The sequence below is a fragment of the Budorcas taxicolor genome, chromosome 11 (genome assembly GCF_023091745.1).
Source record: "Budorcas taxicolor isolate Tak-1 chromosome 11, Takin1.1, whole genome shotgun sequence".
Classification (NCBI taxonomy): domain Eukaryota; kingdom Metazoa; phylum Chordata; class Mammalia; order Artiodactyla; family Bovidae; genus Budorcas; species Budorcas taxicolor.
Genome location: NC_068920.1, coordinates 46438429 through 46455042, shown reverse-complemented (window position 1 = coordinate 46455042; position 16614 = coordinate 46438429). Strand labels below are relative to the sequence as shown.

General features: G+C 56.0%; 1 protein-coding gene across 1 annotated transcript; it reads right to left on the bottom strand.

The window, feature by feature from the left end:
• Positions 1-1592: 1592 nt before the first annotated feature.
• Positions 1593-14760, bottom strand: KCNK17 (potassium two pore domain channel subfamily K member 17). The gene is made up of 5 exons (XM_052649498.1): positions 14482-14760; positions 10751-10865; positions 8117-8277; positions 7500-7674; positions 1593-1888 (listed from the first exon to the last, which is right to left on the bottom strand). Exons 1-5 carry the CDS (start codon positions 14758-14760, stop codon positions 1593-1595), a joined length of 1026 nt encoding a protein of 341 aa, XP_052505458.1.
• Positions 14761-16614: the final 1854 nt, after the last annotated feature.

Here is a 16614-nt window from a genome sequence, read left to right as displayed (position 1 = left end):
TCCCTCCTTCTGGGGTGTGCTAATTACAAGGAATGCTATTTCCAGAACTTCAGCAAACTCTTTTGCACTTTGACTTTCCTCTGCCCAGCCCGTGGGCCTTAAGAAGTGGGCATGGACCCTGATGTTTACTCGCTGGTATTTGCTTCTGAGTCTGGCCTTGGTCCACTTTGGCCCAGGCCAGATGAGGCAAGCTGTATGGTGTAACAACCCTTCCTTCTTACTCGGCCAAGAGGCTGCCTCTGACCCAGTCCCACCAGGGCTCTGAGGCTGAGGGGTTTGCCCATAGGGAGGAGCTACATGGAGCAACCCTAGGTCCTTGTGATGCTATCTATAGGATGGTGGAGGGGAGCAGACTTGCAGGTGCCCACTGAAACCAAGGACCCAGCTGCCCCAGGTAACCTGCAGGTGCTGGTTAGTACTGCCAGGGGCTCCTGGCTGGGCTTGGGTTTCTAGGTGTAGTGGGGACCACACAGCTCTGTGCTGCCTTAATAGCAACCCTGAGTGAGAGATAGAAATGCTTAGGGTGACGTGCTTTGCAAACAGAAATGACCTCTGCAAACTCGACCTGGCTTTACAAACGGTGGTTGGAACCTTCAAATGCAGTGGGGCAGGTTGAGTCAGGAGGAGCCCACTGGCCTGTTCTGGGCTTTTCTGTGATGTAGTGAGTGACTGAGCAAGAATTAGCAGCCAAACTGGGACCAGTTGCCTGCTGCCTGTATGAGCCCTGAGAGGTATCAGCAAATCTGTAATGAATTTACCTGGAAGGTTTCTGGGGCTGTCGGGAGCCTGCACTGCAGGCCTCAATCCATTCCTTCCTCCTGTCTGGGGCAAATCCACCTGGGGAAGGAGTGATTTCTCTAATATGCTCCAATCTCAGAAGCTGCCTTTGCCTCTGGGTACATGTGTCACCTGGGGTTAGAATTAGATTTGGTTATGAGAGACAGAAAAATGCAATTCATAGGGTTTTTAAAAATCTCAATTTTTATTTCTCTCTTATATAAATGCAGTCTGGTGGAATTCAGTCCAGGTTTGTTATGGTGGCTCTGTAAACGTCAAGAATCCAGGCTCCTTCTATTTCACTGTGTCACCAATCTCAAACATGGCCTCCAACTCATGGTGCAACAGAGCTCCAGCCACCACTGCAGCCAGCTAGAAGGGAGTGGTAAAGAGGAGTACCCTCTGCACACTGTAAGTCACATCCGTAAGTCACACAGATTGAACGTGAACGTGGACGTGAATGTGAAGTCACTCAGTCATGTCCGACTCTTTGCGACCCCATGGACTGTAGCCTACCAGGTTCCTCAGTCCATGGGATTTTCCAGGCAATAGGGCTGGAGTGGATTGCCATTTCCTTCTCCAAGGGATCTTCCCAACCCAGGGATCGAACCTGGGGCTCCCACATTGTAGACAGACACTTTACCGTCTGAGCCACCTCTCTGTATATCCCACTGGATAAAATTTAATCATATAGCTGCACCTAGCTTCAAGGGAAGACCAAAAACTGTAAACTTTAGTCTGGGTGGTCTTATGCTGAGCTTAAAATCAATAATCTTCTTGCTGAAGAAGAAAGTGGAACAAATGCTGGAATACAGCTAGCTGTCCTTTCCGCAGCATGAGACTTGAGTAGAAGGTTCTGGGTGCTGTCCCTCTGGAGAGCAGCTTTGCTGTGGGGAGTGGGGTCCTGCCTCCTCATCCAGGGCCTGCCTCCAGCTTCGGGGCTTGAAGTTCCCCTCAGAACTCTGAGGATAGCAGGAGTATGATTCTCGTGGAGCCTCCAGTAAGGAGAGGATCAGTTTGATGATCAAGGCGAGCCATGCCATCCCAAAGAGGATCCAGAGTGACACTGTGTTCTGGTACCACAGAGGGTAGTTCCGGGAGGGGTTCATTCCTGAGGGAGAAGCAAGGTCAGAGGATGCAGACCTGGGAAAGTCAGGGCCAAGTTCCCCAAACAGAAACAGACACACATGGCTTTGTGTGTATAAGCAGAACGTGGGAGGTCCAAACTGGCTTGAGATTGTTGGGATCACCTCCCTAGATTCTAGGAAGCCTCCCTGGATTAACTCCTAGAGTTTTGACCCTAAAATTCCCCTTTGTCTTTCTGAAGGACTCTGCTTATACTCTATCCCAGTGGTTCTCAAAGTGGGGCCTGTGGACCAGCACCATCAGCATCGCCTGGGGGTTTGTTAGAAGTGCGAATGGTCTGGATTCCATTCCAGATCACTGAATCAGAAACTGTGTCATAGGAAATCCTCCAAGAGTGTGTAATACCTGCTCTGTGGTTTGCCTGTTTCTATGTTTGGTTTTCTCAAAGGAAAGGCAGCTTGCCAGCAGCTTTAGGAAGAAGAAATGGAACTGCTGGGGTTTGTATCCGGGCTCAGTTCTCACTAGCTGTGTGACTGTCATCTGCCTGAATGTCCTTTGCCTGTGAAATGGGGACAATAATTTCTCCTTGGGATTCCCTGGTGGCTCAGATGGTAAAAAGTCTGCCTGCAATGCAGGAGACCCGGGTTCGATCTCTGGGTCAGGAAGATCCCCTGGAGAAGGAAATGGCAATCCACTCTAGTACTCTTGCCTGAAAAATGCCATGGACAGAGGAGCCTGGTGGGCTACAGTCCATGGGGTCGCAAAGAGTCGGACACAACAGTGACTTCACTGGCTTTTAGATAGGTCCTACATTCTCATCCCAGTGCCCACCATCTACTTCTCCAGACTGGATTTGCACGTCTCTCCCCCTTGAGCACTGTGCTCCGGTCACTCTGGTCCTTCTCCTATTTCTCCATCTATCAACCTTCCTGCCCCAGGGCTTTTGCACTCGCTGTCCTCGCAGTTCAGAAAGCTCTTCATTTCCTCACCCTTCAGATCCCAGCTCAGAGACTAGACTGAGCCTCTGTGTTGCCCTCTCTCACAGCCCTCGGCCAGGTAAGTTACTTACTCTCTCTGGGCCTCAGCTTCCTCATCTATAAAACGGGGACAATACGAGGGTCCACTTTCTAGGACTGTTGTGATTATCATATGGTTCATATCGCAAGGTGCTCAGAATGGTGCCTGGCATGTGAGATCTGTAGTCAGGTGACTGGTTTTCTCACCGTTGGAGCCTCACAGATGGGGACTGGATAAGGAACGACTGAAGGAGGAAACAGATGGAGTTCCCTGTGAGGCTTAGGTAGGGCTTCCCTGTTGGCTCAGTGGTAAAGAATCCGCCTGCCAAAGCAGGAGATGAGGGTTCACTCCCGGGGCTGGGAAGATGCCGCATGCCGCAGAGCAACTAAGCCCGAGCACCACAGTTACTGAGCCTGTGCGCTAGAGTCTGGGAACTGCAGCTACTGAAGCCCAAGTGCCCTAGAGCCTGTGCTCAGCAACAAGAGAAGCCACCGAAATGAGAAGCCTGCACAGCAACCAGAGAGTAGCCGCACAGCAACGAAGACCCAGCACAGCCAAAAAGAAATTTAAAAATAAATAAAATTATATATATAAGAGGCTGCTCATAACTTAGTTCTTCCCTCTGTCCCGGGGGTCTGTCTTATCTCCCTCATCAGAACAAGATTGCTCAAAGGGCAGAGACCTGGCCTTTTATTTCTCTGACCTCTTCTGTCTCCGATCTCTATACTACCCACCTCCCTGTCCACTTCCCATTCTGTCCTGCGGGCCCCAACACCACCGATCCTCGCTGTCTTCCCCAGCCTGGACGGATCTCCTGGGTCCCAGCTCAGGGATGAGCGCACAGCCCTCGACCTGACATCACCACCTGGCAGCAGCCCGGATTGGATTACGCTGATTGGGTTAGGAGGCCACGATTCCGCTGGCGGTCCCAGATGAGAGCAGCTGTGAGCCAGCTCTCTGCCCCCGGGGACCCGTTGGCTTGGCTTGCTCCTGTCTCTGCCCCCGGGGACCCGTCGGCTTGGCTTGCTCCTGTCAATGGAGGGGAGGAGGTGTTCTCCTCCCTTCTTATTTCATTTTTTCTTTAGCCGAAATCATAAGCAGCAGGAGACCTGGCAGCTGGCAAGGCGCTCAACGGAGTTGCAAATGCAACTGGGGGCCGTGGGGGCTGGCTGCAGGGCCAAGGAGGAGCAAGCGGCCAGGGCCTGGGGGCTGCTCTGACCGCGGCATTCACGCAGGAGGAACGGCTCTGAAGACGACACCCCTGTGGCTGCTGACATGGGACAGTGGAGGCCCAGAGTCCAGGTGGTGGACCTCAGCATTCCCATCCGAGGAAGGGGTTTGACCCTGTCCCTAGAGGACAAGGAGGGCTGAGAGACATGGGGAATAGGTGAAGGTGGATTGTTTCCTCTCAGCTATGGAAGATTCCAGAACATGTGCATATGAGGATCCCTAGCTTGGGAGTCTATCCTAGACCTGTCCTTGGCTTGCTTGCACTATGACTTTCATCAACTTCTTTCTCCTCTTTGGGGCTGTCAATGAGGCAGTGAGGGGGCTGGTTGTGCAGGCTGGACACTGCACAACCCTAAAGGGTTGCCATTCACACCCAGCACAGGGAAGATGTGCTCGTGGACCTGGTATGGCCTCTGTCCTTGTCTCCACTAGGCTCTACGACCTTTAAGAATTACAGGCACTATCATGTCACCTACCCAGCTCCTCTGAAAACCTTCAGAACTTTCCTGTAGTCTTAGGACAGAGTCCAAAATTCATGACTCAGCCTGAGAGAGCTCTCTATGTGACCAGGCCCTGCCTCCCTCTCCACTCTGAGCTCCCTGCTTCCCCACTGGACGTGGGCGCCCAGGAAATACTCTTCTGACCAGTCCAGTTGCAGTAGCCTCAAGCCAGAGCTGTGTGTTCTCACAGAGAGGGCAAATGAGGGCACGTGTGGTCACTTGTCATGAGGCGCTGAGACGGCTGCAGAAGGAAAATTGTGTGGTGCAGGGGATAGAGCTGCCCATTGCCACTCCATGGCCGTGGTCTGCCCAGCACCCCTGTGGACTTAAAGGGCCCTCATGGGTTCATACCAGGCCTTCTCAGTCAAAGCATGTGGTGGAAGGAGGCTCTGGGGGGCCTGCACCCCACACACCAGCCTCCCTGCCCTGTCAGTCCCCATAGGGTGGCTCACAGGGCAGCAGGGACCCTCTGGTCAGCCCTCCTCGCTCCTGCAGAGATGGCTGTGTGGAGGTCGCTGCCCACCTCCCAAGCCCCTGCTCCCGCAGTGGTGGCAGAGACCTTGTCTCCTTTTTCCAGGGTGCCATGTCTAGAGATGCCTGCCCCCTCCCCCTGGCCCTGCCTTCCCTCAGGAGACCATGGGGCCTCGGGACAGCCTCACAGAGCCTCACAGAGCGTCCTACCAACTCACAGAGGTTTGTCCAGACGTGCTTCTAAGGAGCCTACTGTCAGCTCTTCCCACCTAGGACTGACCTCTGGAGCCCTAGTGATCAGTGGGCACCAAGAGACTGTAGTTAGGGGTCCCATTCCCATTTCTCTTCCCCGCTTTTTGCACTGGGCACCCTCAGAGAACAAGAACTTGTGGGTTTAAAACTGGGGCAAGTTCTGAGTTTCATGCTTTGAGCCCTGGGGTAGGGGGGAGAGTTGGTGGGAGGGTGCCAGAACGACTACAGGAAAGCCCTGAGGTTTTCAGAGGAGCTGGGCAGGTGGCGTGAATTTTTTTTTTTTTTTTTGGCTGGCCCCCATGGCATGTGGGATCTTAGTTCCCCAAGCGGGGATCGAACTTAGGCCTCGCATGGGAAGCACAGAGTCTTCACCACTGGACAGCCAGGGAAGTTCCAGAACTTGTAATTTTTAAAGGTCATAAGAGCCAAAGGGGCATAAGGACAGTGGTTGTGCCAGTCTGTGGGTGCCCTTCTCATTGTGCTCTGTGTGAATGGCAACCACTTAGGGTTGTGCAGTGCCCAACCTGTCCAACCAGCCAGATGCAATGGCCCTGCCTAGACTAGGGAAACGGCAGTGGGAACAGAGAGGAGAGGACAGATCCAGAACTCATTCTCTGAGCTGCACGTGTGTGTGTGTGTGTGTGTGTGTGTGTGTGTGTGTGTGTTTGGGGGGCAGATGAGGCCTTGGGGACACTGGCATCACCTCTCCTCAGACACATTTCTCCTCTGGGCCCAGGAGTGGAAGCATGACTCACTTGGAGGAAACCATCCCAAAGACTTCCTTCCAGAGCAACAGCGTCCCTTCCAGGATGGGGGAACACCTGGAAGGGGCAGTATGAGGCCCCGACACTGGACCCTGGGGATGGAGAGGTGCAGGGAAGCAGGCCCCGAACACAGGCCAGAAGGTGCTGGCCATCACCCGGCCCAGCCCCTTGTTTTACAGACAGGAACACTGCGGCCCAGATGGGGGTTATGGGAGGCCGTCTGGAAAGGGTAAGAGTTCTTGGAGGCAAACAGGTCAGAATTCGTGTCCTACTAGCTGTGTGATCACAGGCAAATGACTTGGCCTCTCTGAGCGTCATCTTCCTCCTCAGTAAAATGCAGTGACAGTCATTACTCTTAATGGGCTAGCTGTTTGTTACTTTGGTAGGACCTCATTTCTTCTCTTATTAAATTTATCTACGTATTTGGCTGCACCGAGTCTTAGCTGTGGCACGCCGGATCTAGTTCCCTGACCAGAACTAGATGAAACCCGGGCCCCTGGCATTGAGAGCACGGAGTCTAGCCACTAGGCCCCCAAGGAAGTCCCAGGATCGCATTTCCGTATTCCAGGCTGGGTTCTGTCTTTCTCTGAAGGAGAGAAGGTACTCCTCCTCGGTTTAGGATCATTGATGGGAGTGGGGGCACAAAGCCCGCCTGAGGCCTGCGTGTGGTGGTGCTGGGGGCCACTGCTCCTTTGGTGACCCTTTAAGGGCAGGAGTGAAGGGGGATGGGGCTGCCCCTGCGCCCACAGAATGCCCCTCTGCTGCCCCCTGCTGGGCACCCACCCGGCTCTGTTCTGAGAGGACAGTTGCTCCTGGGCCCTTACCTTGCCCACGATGAGTGATGACCATTGAATAAACCCCACCCTGGACACTCTGGACCACACAGCCCTTTCTTGCTAACACGCAAGAGTTTGGAGGCTGACTGGGGGCTGCATGAGGCTGGGGTTTTCTGATGCTCCCAGGCTCTCCTGCCAGACACCCCTGCACTGTGATGGGGGCAACGTGGCCCTCAACCCAAGGATAGTAAGAAGTTGGCATTTTGTGGGGCAAGGTGAAGTGTGGGAGAGGTGAATGAGAGAGGCCCTGGCCAAAGATGGATGGGGGAGGGGACCCAGAGCCCCCCCTTTTCTGATAAGCTTTAAAAATAATAGGGGACCCTGTGGGATCCTCAGGTTCCTCGGAATGACTAGAAATGTGGCTTACAGCCTGAGGCGCTGGGTTCAAACTCCAGCTATCACTTTTAGCTGGGCGGTCTTAACCCCATCACACCACAAAGGCAGGTTGAACCAGCCAAACTAAGCCTGTGTGCTCTGGACTTTGGGTACCCACACCCCACGGGGCTGGGCACGCCCCTGGGATGCGGGCTGCGAGCAGATGCGTGCAGGTGCGCCTCGCGTCTCACCAATCACGTAGTCACCGAAGCCCACGGTGCTGAGGGTGATGAAGGAGAAGTAGAAGCCCTCCACGTAGGTCCAGCCTTCCATGTGGTTGAAGAGCAGCGGGGGCAGCAGCAGGAAAAGCAGGAGGCCCGACAGGAGGGCGCTGGAGCCCGCCAGCCACCGGGCCTTGGCCGGGTCCTGTGGGTGCACACGGTGCCCAGCCCCTGTGAGGCTAGTTCTGCCCGACATGTGCAGCCGTGGGATGGTGGGGTGGGGTCGGGCAGGTAGCCTGGGGGGTACTGAGCTGCAGACAGGGCTAGCACTCCCCTGGGTAAGGAGGGAGGTGCCCTTGGGTCTTCTCCACCAGTGCGTGTTCTCCGGGCTTCTGAAAAGGGCTTGGCTGCCTCGTGCCTTTCCTATGTATCCCCACTGATGCCCCTTTGTTACTGAAGACCCCCTCTATTCTGGGCAGTGACCCCCCAATCCCACTACTCTCCCATCAGGAACCCTGATTTCCAGAAAGACCTTCTGCTTCCACCAGTGACCCACCCCCTGGGGCACCCCTGACTGCCAGCATCCATCCTTTTCTACCAGAGACTCTCCCTCCAGGCGGCGGTGGCGGCCCCCCCGGCCCCCTCACCTTCCAGGCACCCCCCAGCCTGCGAGCACAGCGGTGTACCCCCTGCTGCAGGCAGTGCCCCAGGCGGTTGAGCACCATGAGGTTGAGCGGGATCCCCACGAGAGCAAAGAAGATGCAGAAGAGCCGGGCGGCCATCGTGCGGGGGCTCAGGTTCCCGTAGCCTGAGGGCCAAAAGGGGACACTTCAGGGAGACTTTCCATCCTCAGGGGCCCTGGTTCTACCATTGCTACAGATGGGACATGGCAGCTGGGGTGCCCTTCCCGGGCACCGTGCAGGGCCCGACACATCCTTCCCTCGGCCCGGCCTTAGCCTCCCTTCCCATGGAGGTCATGCCTCAGACCTGCAGACTGGGGGACCAAAGCTCTAGGAGGGATGGTGTTTGCACCATAAACCGTGAGAATCCCGTTTGTTCTCCATTCGCTTCTTCCCTCCCTGGGCGGGCAGAGGGACATGGGAGGGGGACACGGGCTAGGGTTAGGGTTAGGGTTAGGGACAGAAGGATGCTGAGCCCCAGGGCCCTCCTCCCCCTCAGAGCTGGCCCAGACAGTTTTAGGGCTATACCAAGCGGAGAGAAGGGAGAGGGACAGAGTCCACGTTGGGGATGGTAGAGCTGGGCAGAGAGGCTGCGAACCTCTGAATCAGGTGGGCCTGGGGCAGGGGGTGTGGGGGTGTGGGGCTCAGAGATGAGGGCATCCTGCACACCCGGGAGGCCTGGACCACAGTGACTACATCAGCAGCCCCTCCTGCTCTGGAGCTCAGGGAATGCTGGTGGAATGGGTATTTTGGAATTTATTAACAAGTCAGCATTCGTTGAGTGCCCACGGTATGCCAGGCTTATGCTAGACCCGCTGGGGTGTAAGGATGAAAAAACACCATCCTGCCTCATCCTTCTGGGGCCCATGGAATCAAGGGGCCTCCCAAGCATGCTTGCTTCACGGTGGAGGACTACACAAGTCCCCGGGTAGCCTGAGATCTGCTTCCAAGAAGTATTGTCTAATTTAAAGCCAGATAGAGAGTCGAAAGTGAAAGAGGAGAGTGAAAAAGTTGGCTTAAAGCACAACATTCAGAAAACGAAGATCATGGCATCTGGTCCCATCACTTCATGGCAAATAGATGGGGAAACAGTGGAAAAAGTGTTAGACTTTATCTTTTGGGGCTCCAAAATCACTGCAGTTAGTGACTGCAGCCATGAAATCAAAAGACGCTTACTCCTTGGAAGAAAAGTTATGACCAACCTAGACAGCATATTCAAAAGCAGAGACATTACTTTGCCAACAAAGGTCCGTCTAGTCAAGGCTATGGTTTTTCCTGTGGTCATGTATGGATGTGAGAGTTGGACTGTGAAGAAAGTTGAGTGCTGAAGAATTGATGCTTTTGAACTGTGGTGTTGGAGAAGACTCTTGAGAGTCCCTTGGACTGCAAGGAGATCTAACCAGTCCATTCTGAAGGAGATCAACCCTGGGTGTTCTTTGGAAGGAATGATGCTAAAGCTGAAACTCCAGTACTTTGGCCACCTCATGCGAAGAGTTGACTCATTGGAAAAGACTCTGATGCTGGGAGGGATTGGGGGCAGGAGGAAAAGGGCACGACAAAGGATGAGATGGCTGGATGGCATCACCGACTCGATGGACGTGAGTTTGAGTGAACTCCGGGAGTTGGTGATGGACAGGGAGGCCTGGCATGCTGCGATTCATGGGGTCGCAAAGAGTCGGACACGACTGAGCGACTGAACTGAGAGTCCTCTGGGTGCATCTGCTTAGCTCCACTCTGGGGAGGAAAGGGCGGCAGGGGGTCGGGTGGGGTGAGGTGGGAGTAGCGGGTGGCTGGGATCCTGGTTCCTGGGGCCAGCATCCTGGCTGGAGGAGGTAGCAGTAGCCACCAGTGGGGTCAGCCTGCCACCTGGTGGTGAGTATGGTGTCATGCCGGCGCCGGGGCGGAGCGGTGGGCTCCTTGATGGGGCAGCCCCACTGAGTTATTTCCTGGGTGTAGAGTTGGAGGAGTCTAGGCCACTCTTCTTCTCCAAACAATAGCCCCCAGACACCCTCCTAGGACAAATTTCGCCTCTGCTCTCCTGAGGACGGGGCCAGAGAAATGGGAGTGAGAACTATTCGGGCGTCCCTGTGTGTTGGGGAGGAGAGGGGCTTGGGGAGGATGGTGATGGGGCTGAGGAGGTGTCTTAGTGAGCTGAGGGGAGGCCTCTGGCAGTGGCCACCTCACCCAAGGCTGAGACAGAGGGTTCTGTCCCTCCTTCCTTCCCACGTTCCCCTTATTCTCCCGCACCCCATCCTGCCGCCCTTCCAGGCTGTGTAGGTGGGCTTGACTGAGCCGACTAGGACCCCTAGAATGTCCAGAGGGGTTTTACCGCTACACAGGGGACCCTCTGCCTCCTGAAAGGTTGTGTAGCAGAAATCCCCAGGGCAGCACCTCACAAACCTTCCCGGAACCTGGGTGGAGGGCAGGAGCCGATTTAGCACACCTTCCATAAGACCAAGGTTCTGCTCCCAGGCGGTGTCCAGGCTGCTTAGCCTGACTGTGCTTGAGGTCCTAGTAACGCCTCCGAAAGTAGCTGGTTCCCGGTCTCTCAGGCGAGGCCATCCTCCCCACCACCCCTCCCTGACCCCATCCTTCTCTTACCGATGGTGGTGATGGTGGACACGGAGAAGAAGAAGGAGCCCACGAACTCCCAGCGTCCCATGCTGGTGGTGTTGCCAAGGACGATGTCCCCATTTTTGTATGCCTCGATGATGCCCTGGGGGAGAGGCTGTAGTGACCACCAGGCTTTCTGAGGCAATGGGGCCCCTGCACCCAAACACACACACACATACACACACACGACCGTCCTTGTAACCACTCTGATCCCAGCCTGTCTGGGGGAAGGAGTCTCTTCCTGTCCAACCAGGGCCTCCCCAGGGTAGGGAGCACGGGGCCAGCTCCTTCCCCTGTCCACCCTGGAGCCCAGATCAGCCCCAGGTATTGCACTGGCTGGGAGAACTCCATTTGTTTTCTCTCCTGTTCACTCTCATTTTTGCAACAAGCCCTGGTCAGGACCTGTATGTGAGGTATCAGGGGAGCTGAAGATGAAAGAGACACGACCTCAGTTTTCAGTGGGACAAAGCCGAACTTAACTTTGTTTCTTTTAATTTTTGAATTATCTATCTATATTTTTGGCCATGTCAATCAACATGTGGGATCTTAGCTCCCTGATTAGGAATTGTCCCCCTGAATTGGAAATGCAGTCACAACCACTGGATTGCCAGTGAAGTCCCCAAACTCAACTAACTTTGATACAGTGTCGTCCATGAAGGTTTAGGCGCCTAGACAGTGCAGCTACCTGATTCTGGGCAAGACAGCCAACTTGTCTGTGCTTCAGTCTCTTTCTCTGTAAAACCGGAATACTAATAGCACCCACTTCCTAGAGTTGTTGAGGTTTAATGAGTTACTAGGTGTAAAGGCTTAGAAGAGTACCTGGAACATGGTCAAGGTTAGCAACTGCTATCATTATCATTATTATGAATATAATGCTGTAGAAATACGGGATAGGAAGGGTGTACATTCTGATGGGGGTAGGGGCAGAAGACTTCATGGAGAGGGTGACTGTTTTTCTTTAACATACCAAAGTACAAAATACAGTTTTATTAAGAATTATGTGTGTTTCCCCCCATGAGTCTCGATTTTCTGAAATGTGCTTATTTTGCCTCCATACACACTTTAAAGAATGTGTGTCATCAACTCCAGCATTCTGTACAAATGTGAGAAGGCGGCTGAGGGTGATGTTTTAGTTGGGCCTTCCTAGAGGGTTAGCTAGGATTGTTCTTGGTAGAAGGAGATTCAGGGAAATAGGACCACAGGAGCAAAGGCTGGAAGGGAGGACTGGGTCTGGGATATAGACTAGGGAGACTGAAAGGTAGTTGGCAGCCAGGCCGTGCTTGGCTCTGCCAGGCTGGGGATGGAGTGGCAGGCCTCACCCAAGGTCACTGAGTAAAGGGGAGCAAGCTCAGATATGTGTGCTCCGTGGCAGCTGGCAGCACAGAAGATGCTGGCAGATCCAGAGAGGAGAGAGTCCTGCAGGGGTGAGTGATGGAGAGGGCCTGGCCGGCATCCCGGCACGGAGTGTCCAGGAGGCACAGAGAGGAGGTACTCAGAAGCCCAGGGCTCTGGCCGTATTTGGTGTGGGTAGTGAGGGACGCATCTAAGAGCACTCCGAAGGTGTGTGGATGCGGGGGCAGAGATTCGGAGCAGGGAAGAGCAGAGCTGCTTACTCTTGGCCCGGGGGGAGTTTGAGGACTGCTAGGAAGGTGCAAGAGGAGAAGAGGGCGGGAGAGGATGAGATGGTTGAATAGCATCACCAACTCAACGGACATGAACTTGGGTAAACTCTGGGAGATGGTGAGGGACAGGGAGGCCTGGCATGCTCCAGTCCACAGGGTCACAAAGAGTTGGACAAAGCTTAGCAACTGAACGACAACAGGAAGTTACATGAACATGTCTGCCCTCATTGGGGAGATCTGGGTTGGAGACACCACATCTGTATTCCTGGGGACGGTTGAAGCCACAGGGGGCTGAGGAAGGAGGTGAAGTGGAGGTGAGCAGGAAGTGGGTGGAGGGGAAGAGATGAGAGCTCTGCCAGGAGACTTGGGAAGCACCCCTGTATGCAGATCTGCACTGAGGCAGTCCTCATGGTGGTTGAGAGCCCCAGCGCCCTGACTATGAAGCCGTGCCTTTGTATGAGCCTCTCTGAGCCTCGGTTTCCCCATATCTACAATGGGCACGATAATAATGACGTCTACCTGTCAGACAGGTGGGGCTGGAGAAAGTTCACACACTAGGAACAGAGCCTGACACACAGTAAGTGCCGCATAGAAGTATTTCCTATCATTCCCATTGCCATCACTGTCACATTTTGGGGGGCCAGGCTGCTCGTAATTGAAGTTCGCCACCTTTTCAAGGGGAGTGTCACACAGCCTCCAGGATTAGGCGGTCTGTATTTGTAGAAGTTTAGAGATAGTGGTTGGAGGTGTCACCTGAGATTCTTAGCAGAGATAGTCCTTCCTCTGCTGGGTTCCAGGCCTGACACATCCGCCCAGTCCCAGGGCTCAGGACTTCACCTCCGTTCCAGTGCCCTTGGCCCTTGCCACCAGATACACTTCCCTGCTACCTTCTGGGGACCAGCTTTGGGCTGGCAACTCTGGGACACAGGCCCTGCTTTCCTCGCCAGAAAAGGCACCCGGATTGCAGTTCGGGGATGTCTGGCTTGGGTGCAGCTGTCTGTGCTCAAGAACCAAGCCAGGGACCCAGAGATGGACGCTGGCGTCAGATCGGAGCAGCTCTCCGTCCAGCCCAGGGTCGAAGGAGACCTTCACCCATCGTGAGGCCTGGAAGAACCCTCCCCTGCTGGCCCCGCTCCCCTCACCCCGCTGAGTCTTCCCCCACCCCCTCAGCAGTCTCTGCCCTCCACGACCTCTGCATCGTCCCACCCCGCCGGCCCCTGCAGACCCTCCGGGCCCTCGCTGCGCGCCCTCAGACTCGGAGAAACCCGGGTTCAGCCACCGAACGTCCTTGTGTCTGCTGCTTTCTTTTTGCGCACCTCAAGTCCCCGGGCCCCTGGCTCCCGCCCCTCGGCCCCATTCCACTTAACCTGGGGCGTTGTGTGTGTGTGTGTGTGTGTGTGTGTGTGTGTGTGTGTGTGTGTGTGTGGCAGCTGGGACAAGAGCGCTCTGCACCCACTTTCCTCCCAGCCTCCAACGGTCTTGCTGCCAGCTCACTCATCATCAGACCAGACCAGCGCTCTCTGCTGTCCCCGCCCCCAGGTCTCAAATTCGCACGTGGGGCTCCTGTGGAAGGGGCCACGGGTGCCCCTTCGCCCTTCGCCCGCTGTCCGACCCGACGCAGCGCCCTGAGTTCCCAGGTGGACCCCTCCTGCCTTCTCCCAATCTGAGCAGCCCTCTCTGTCCTAACGCTGCCCGAACACGGTCGGGCCCCACCAGCTCTGGACCCCGTCAGTGCGCCCCCTATCGCCTTCACCCCGAGATTTGGATGCGTGCGCCACGCAACTCTCCAGACAGGGAGGGTCCCGATCTGGAGAGTCTCGCCCTCTCGCCCCGAACCCTGGGCTCACGGCGCCGCGCTGCGCATTTCTCTCGCCCGAGCCGGGGTCTTTGCATCGGGGTCCATCCAGCCCGGGACTCTGGTCTCCACCCTGCAACGCGCGCCCACAGCCGTCCGCGCGTCCGTGCCTTCCACTTTATTTCGGAGAAGTGCTCCCGGCGGTGCCCTGACCGGAGCCGGGCCGTGCCCTTTCGCCCCGTGCCCTTGCGCTCCGCTGAGCCAGCGCCCCCGCGCCCGGGCCGCCCAGACGCGCCCCTCACCCGGATCAGCGAATCCAGCGCCGGGCCATCCAGACACGTGAAGTTCCGCAGCAGCGCCCACTTGTCGCGCTGGAATCTCTTGCTGGAATCGTGCGCCGCGGGGCTCTCCAGCAACCAAAACACGCAGGTGCCCAGGACCAGGTAAGTCAGGTAGGTGAGCAGCAGGAGCAATGTGCTCGGCACCGGCACCGCGCAGCCCGGGGCCCCGCGCTCGCTCGCATCCCAGGCTCTCCCTCCGCACTTAGCGGGAGAGGCGGAGTGGCGGGAGTCGGGAGCCATGGACCCGGGCCGAGGCGCAGCGGAAGGGCTAGGGAGGAGCTCGGCTGGTCCCTTCTCTGGCCAGCGCGCGCCTCTGCCCCGTTTTCTCAGCAGAGGAGGTGTGTGCTGGGGAATGGGACAGCCCTGCCCCACCCCGCACTGGGATCCAATCCCGGGACAAAAAGAGGGCAAGCTGTGGGCATCTGGCCCCGCCTCGAATGCGTGTGGCGTGCCCACCCGCCAGGCACGCCTAGCTCAGGGAGAAGGGGAGGGCTGCTGGTGACCGCAGGCGCTGGGAAAGACCTGCTCAGGGCCTCCCCGTGTCCTGTCTGTAGCAAACGGTGGGAGGAACTCTTGCAGACCGCACTCAGGGGGAGGAGAAAGCGTCAGGCAAGTTTATTTCCTGAGGCCCTGGGATCATCACCAAGGACCCGCGGCCTGTCAAGTCCTCTCTGGATCTCTCCCATCACCATCCTTGCCTTATATACCCAAGGATTTGAGATCCCAGCAATCTATCGCCAATTGCTCGTGAACTTGGGAGGCAACAGGAGTCTCTGCCAGTGGGCTTGTCCATTCCCTGCTTCTGAAGATGCCCCCTTCCCCATTCCCTCCTCCACCCAGGATGGAGGAAGGATTCAATATAAAGAGTCCTGGGGGTTCCCAGTTTCTCAGGCTTCTCCTCCATGCCAGGAAGTCCTGGGTGTAGCCCGGGTCTCTTGCTGCTGTAGATCCTTCCCTGGGTGTCCCACCCAGAGCCTCCTCGGCTTCACGGTCTAACCTCAGTCCTGTCCAGAGGTCCCCAGTCTGTCTTGCTGAGAGAGGTTTGCAGTCCTTGGTGAGTTCGGGCCTTTTCACATGTGCGTGTGTGCTAAGTCACTTCAGTCGTGTCCGACTCTTTGTGGCCCTATGGACTGTATGTAGCCCGCCAGGCTCCACTGTCCCTGGAATTCTCCAGGCAAGACTACTGGAGTGGGTTGCCATGCCCTCCTCCAGGGGATCTTCCTGACCCAGGGACTGAATCCATGTCTCTTAACATCTACCTGCAGTGGCAGGTGGGTTCCTCACCACTAGTGCACCCACCCGGGAAGCCCCTGGCCTGGGACAGACTGGTGTAAATCTCTTCTCCTTCTGGCCAAAGGTGTCACAGTCTGGCAGGAGAGAGGCCAGGCTGCATGAGGTATTCCCAGAGGAGGCTGGGCCTCCTCACAGCTCATTTCCTGGAAATCTCCTGGGATCAGCTGGCTGGTGTTTTCCCAGGGAGGGTTTGGAAGGGCTTGTAAGAGCCCAGAAGGGGTAATGAGATCAAAGGGTGCCATGAGGCAGTCAAGGGAGGCCATACTCAGGAAAGTGGGTGGGACACCCAGGAGTGCTGAAGCCTTGTTCACGGACAGCTCTAGACCTCTAGGCAAGGGGAACTGGCAGACCTAGAGGCAGCCCTCTCGCTGGAGCTTCCTGAAGGCAGGCACCCTCTTTGCATGATGCTGGCTCCAGAGTCCCGGCCCGGGCCAGGGGGTCCCCTGGGTGTGCGTCATATCCTGGTCTGCCCGTGCCATGAGGTTTTGGTTGCCTCTCTGCTTGTCTAGCCCTTCCACCTGGGGGGCAGGAGCGCCACTGCTGCTGCCCTGGAGCCTGGCCCGGCGCCTGACACACACTGGGGGCCTGATGATGCCTCACACACGTATCAAATGAGGCACAGATACAGCCTCAGAAACAGCCTTTGTTTGCTGTCCTGTATGAGATCTTCTGGAGTCGGGGGTGGGGGCAGTTCAGGAAGTGCGATGGAGATTTGGTCATAATGATCCATGTCTGGATTCAACTTTTTTGGGTCATTTTAATTTTTTTAAGTTTTTGGCCATGCTGCACAGCATGTGGGAT

Bases quoted from the DNA above. Each gene is read 5' to 3' on its own strand.
- KCNK17 (XM_052649498.1), bottom strand. From the start codon at position 14,760: ATGGCTCCCGACTCCCGCCACTCCGCCTCTCCCGCTAAGTGCGGAGGG. The intron at 10,866-14,481 runs GTGAGGGGCGCG...CCTCTCCCCCAG, and splicing joins CGCTGGATTCGCTGATCCGG to GGCATCATCGAGGCATACAA. The intron at 8,278-10,750 runs GTAAGAGAAGGA...TTTGGCCCTCAG, and splicing joins GTCCACCATCACCACCATCG to GCTACGGGAACCTGAGCCCC.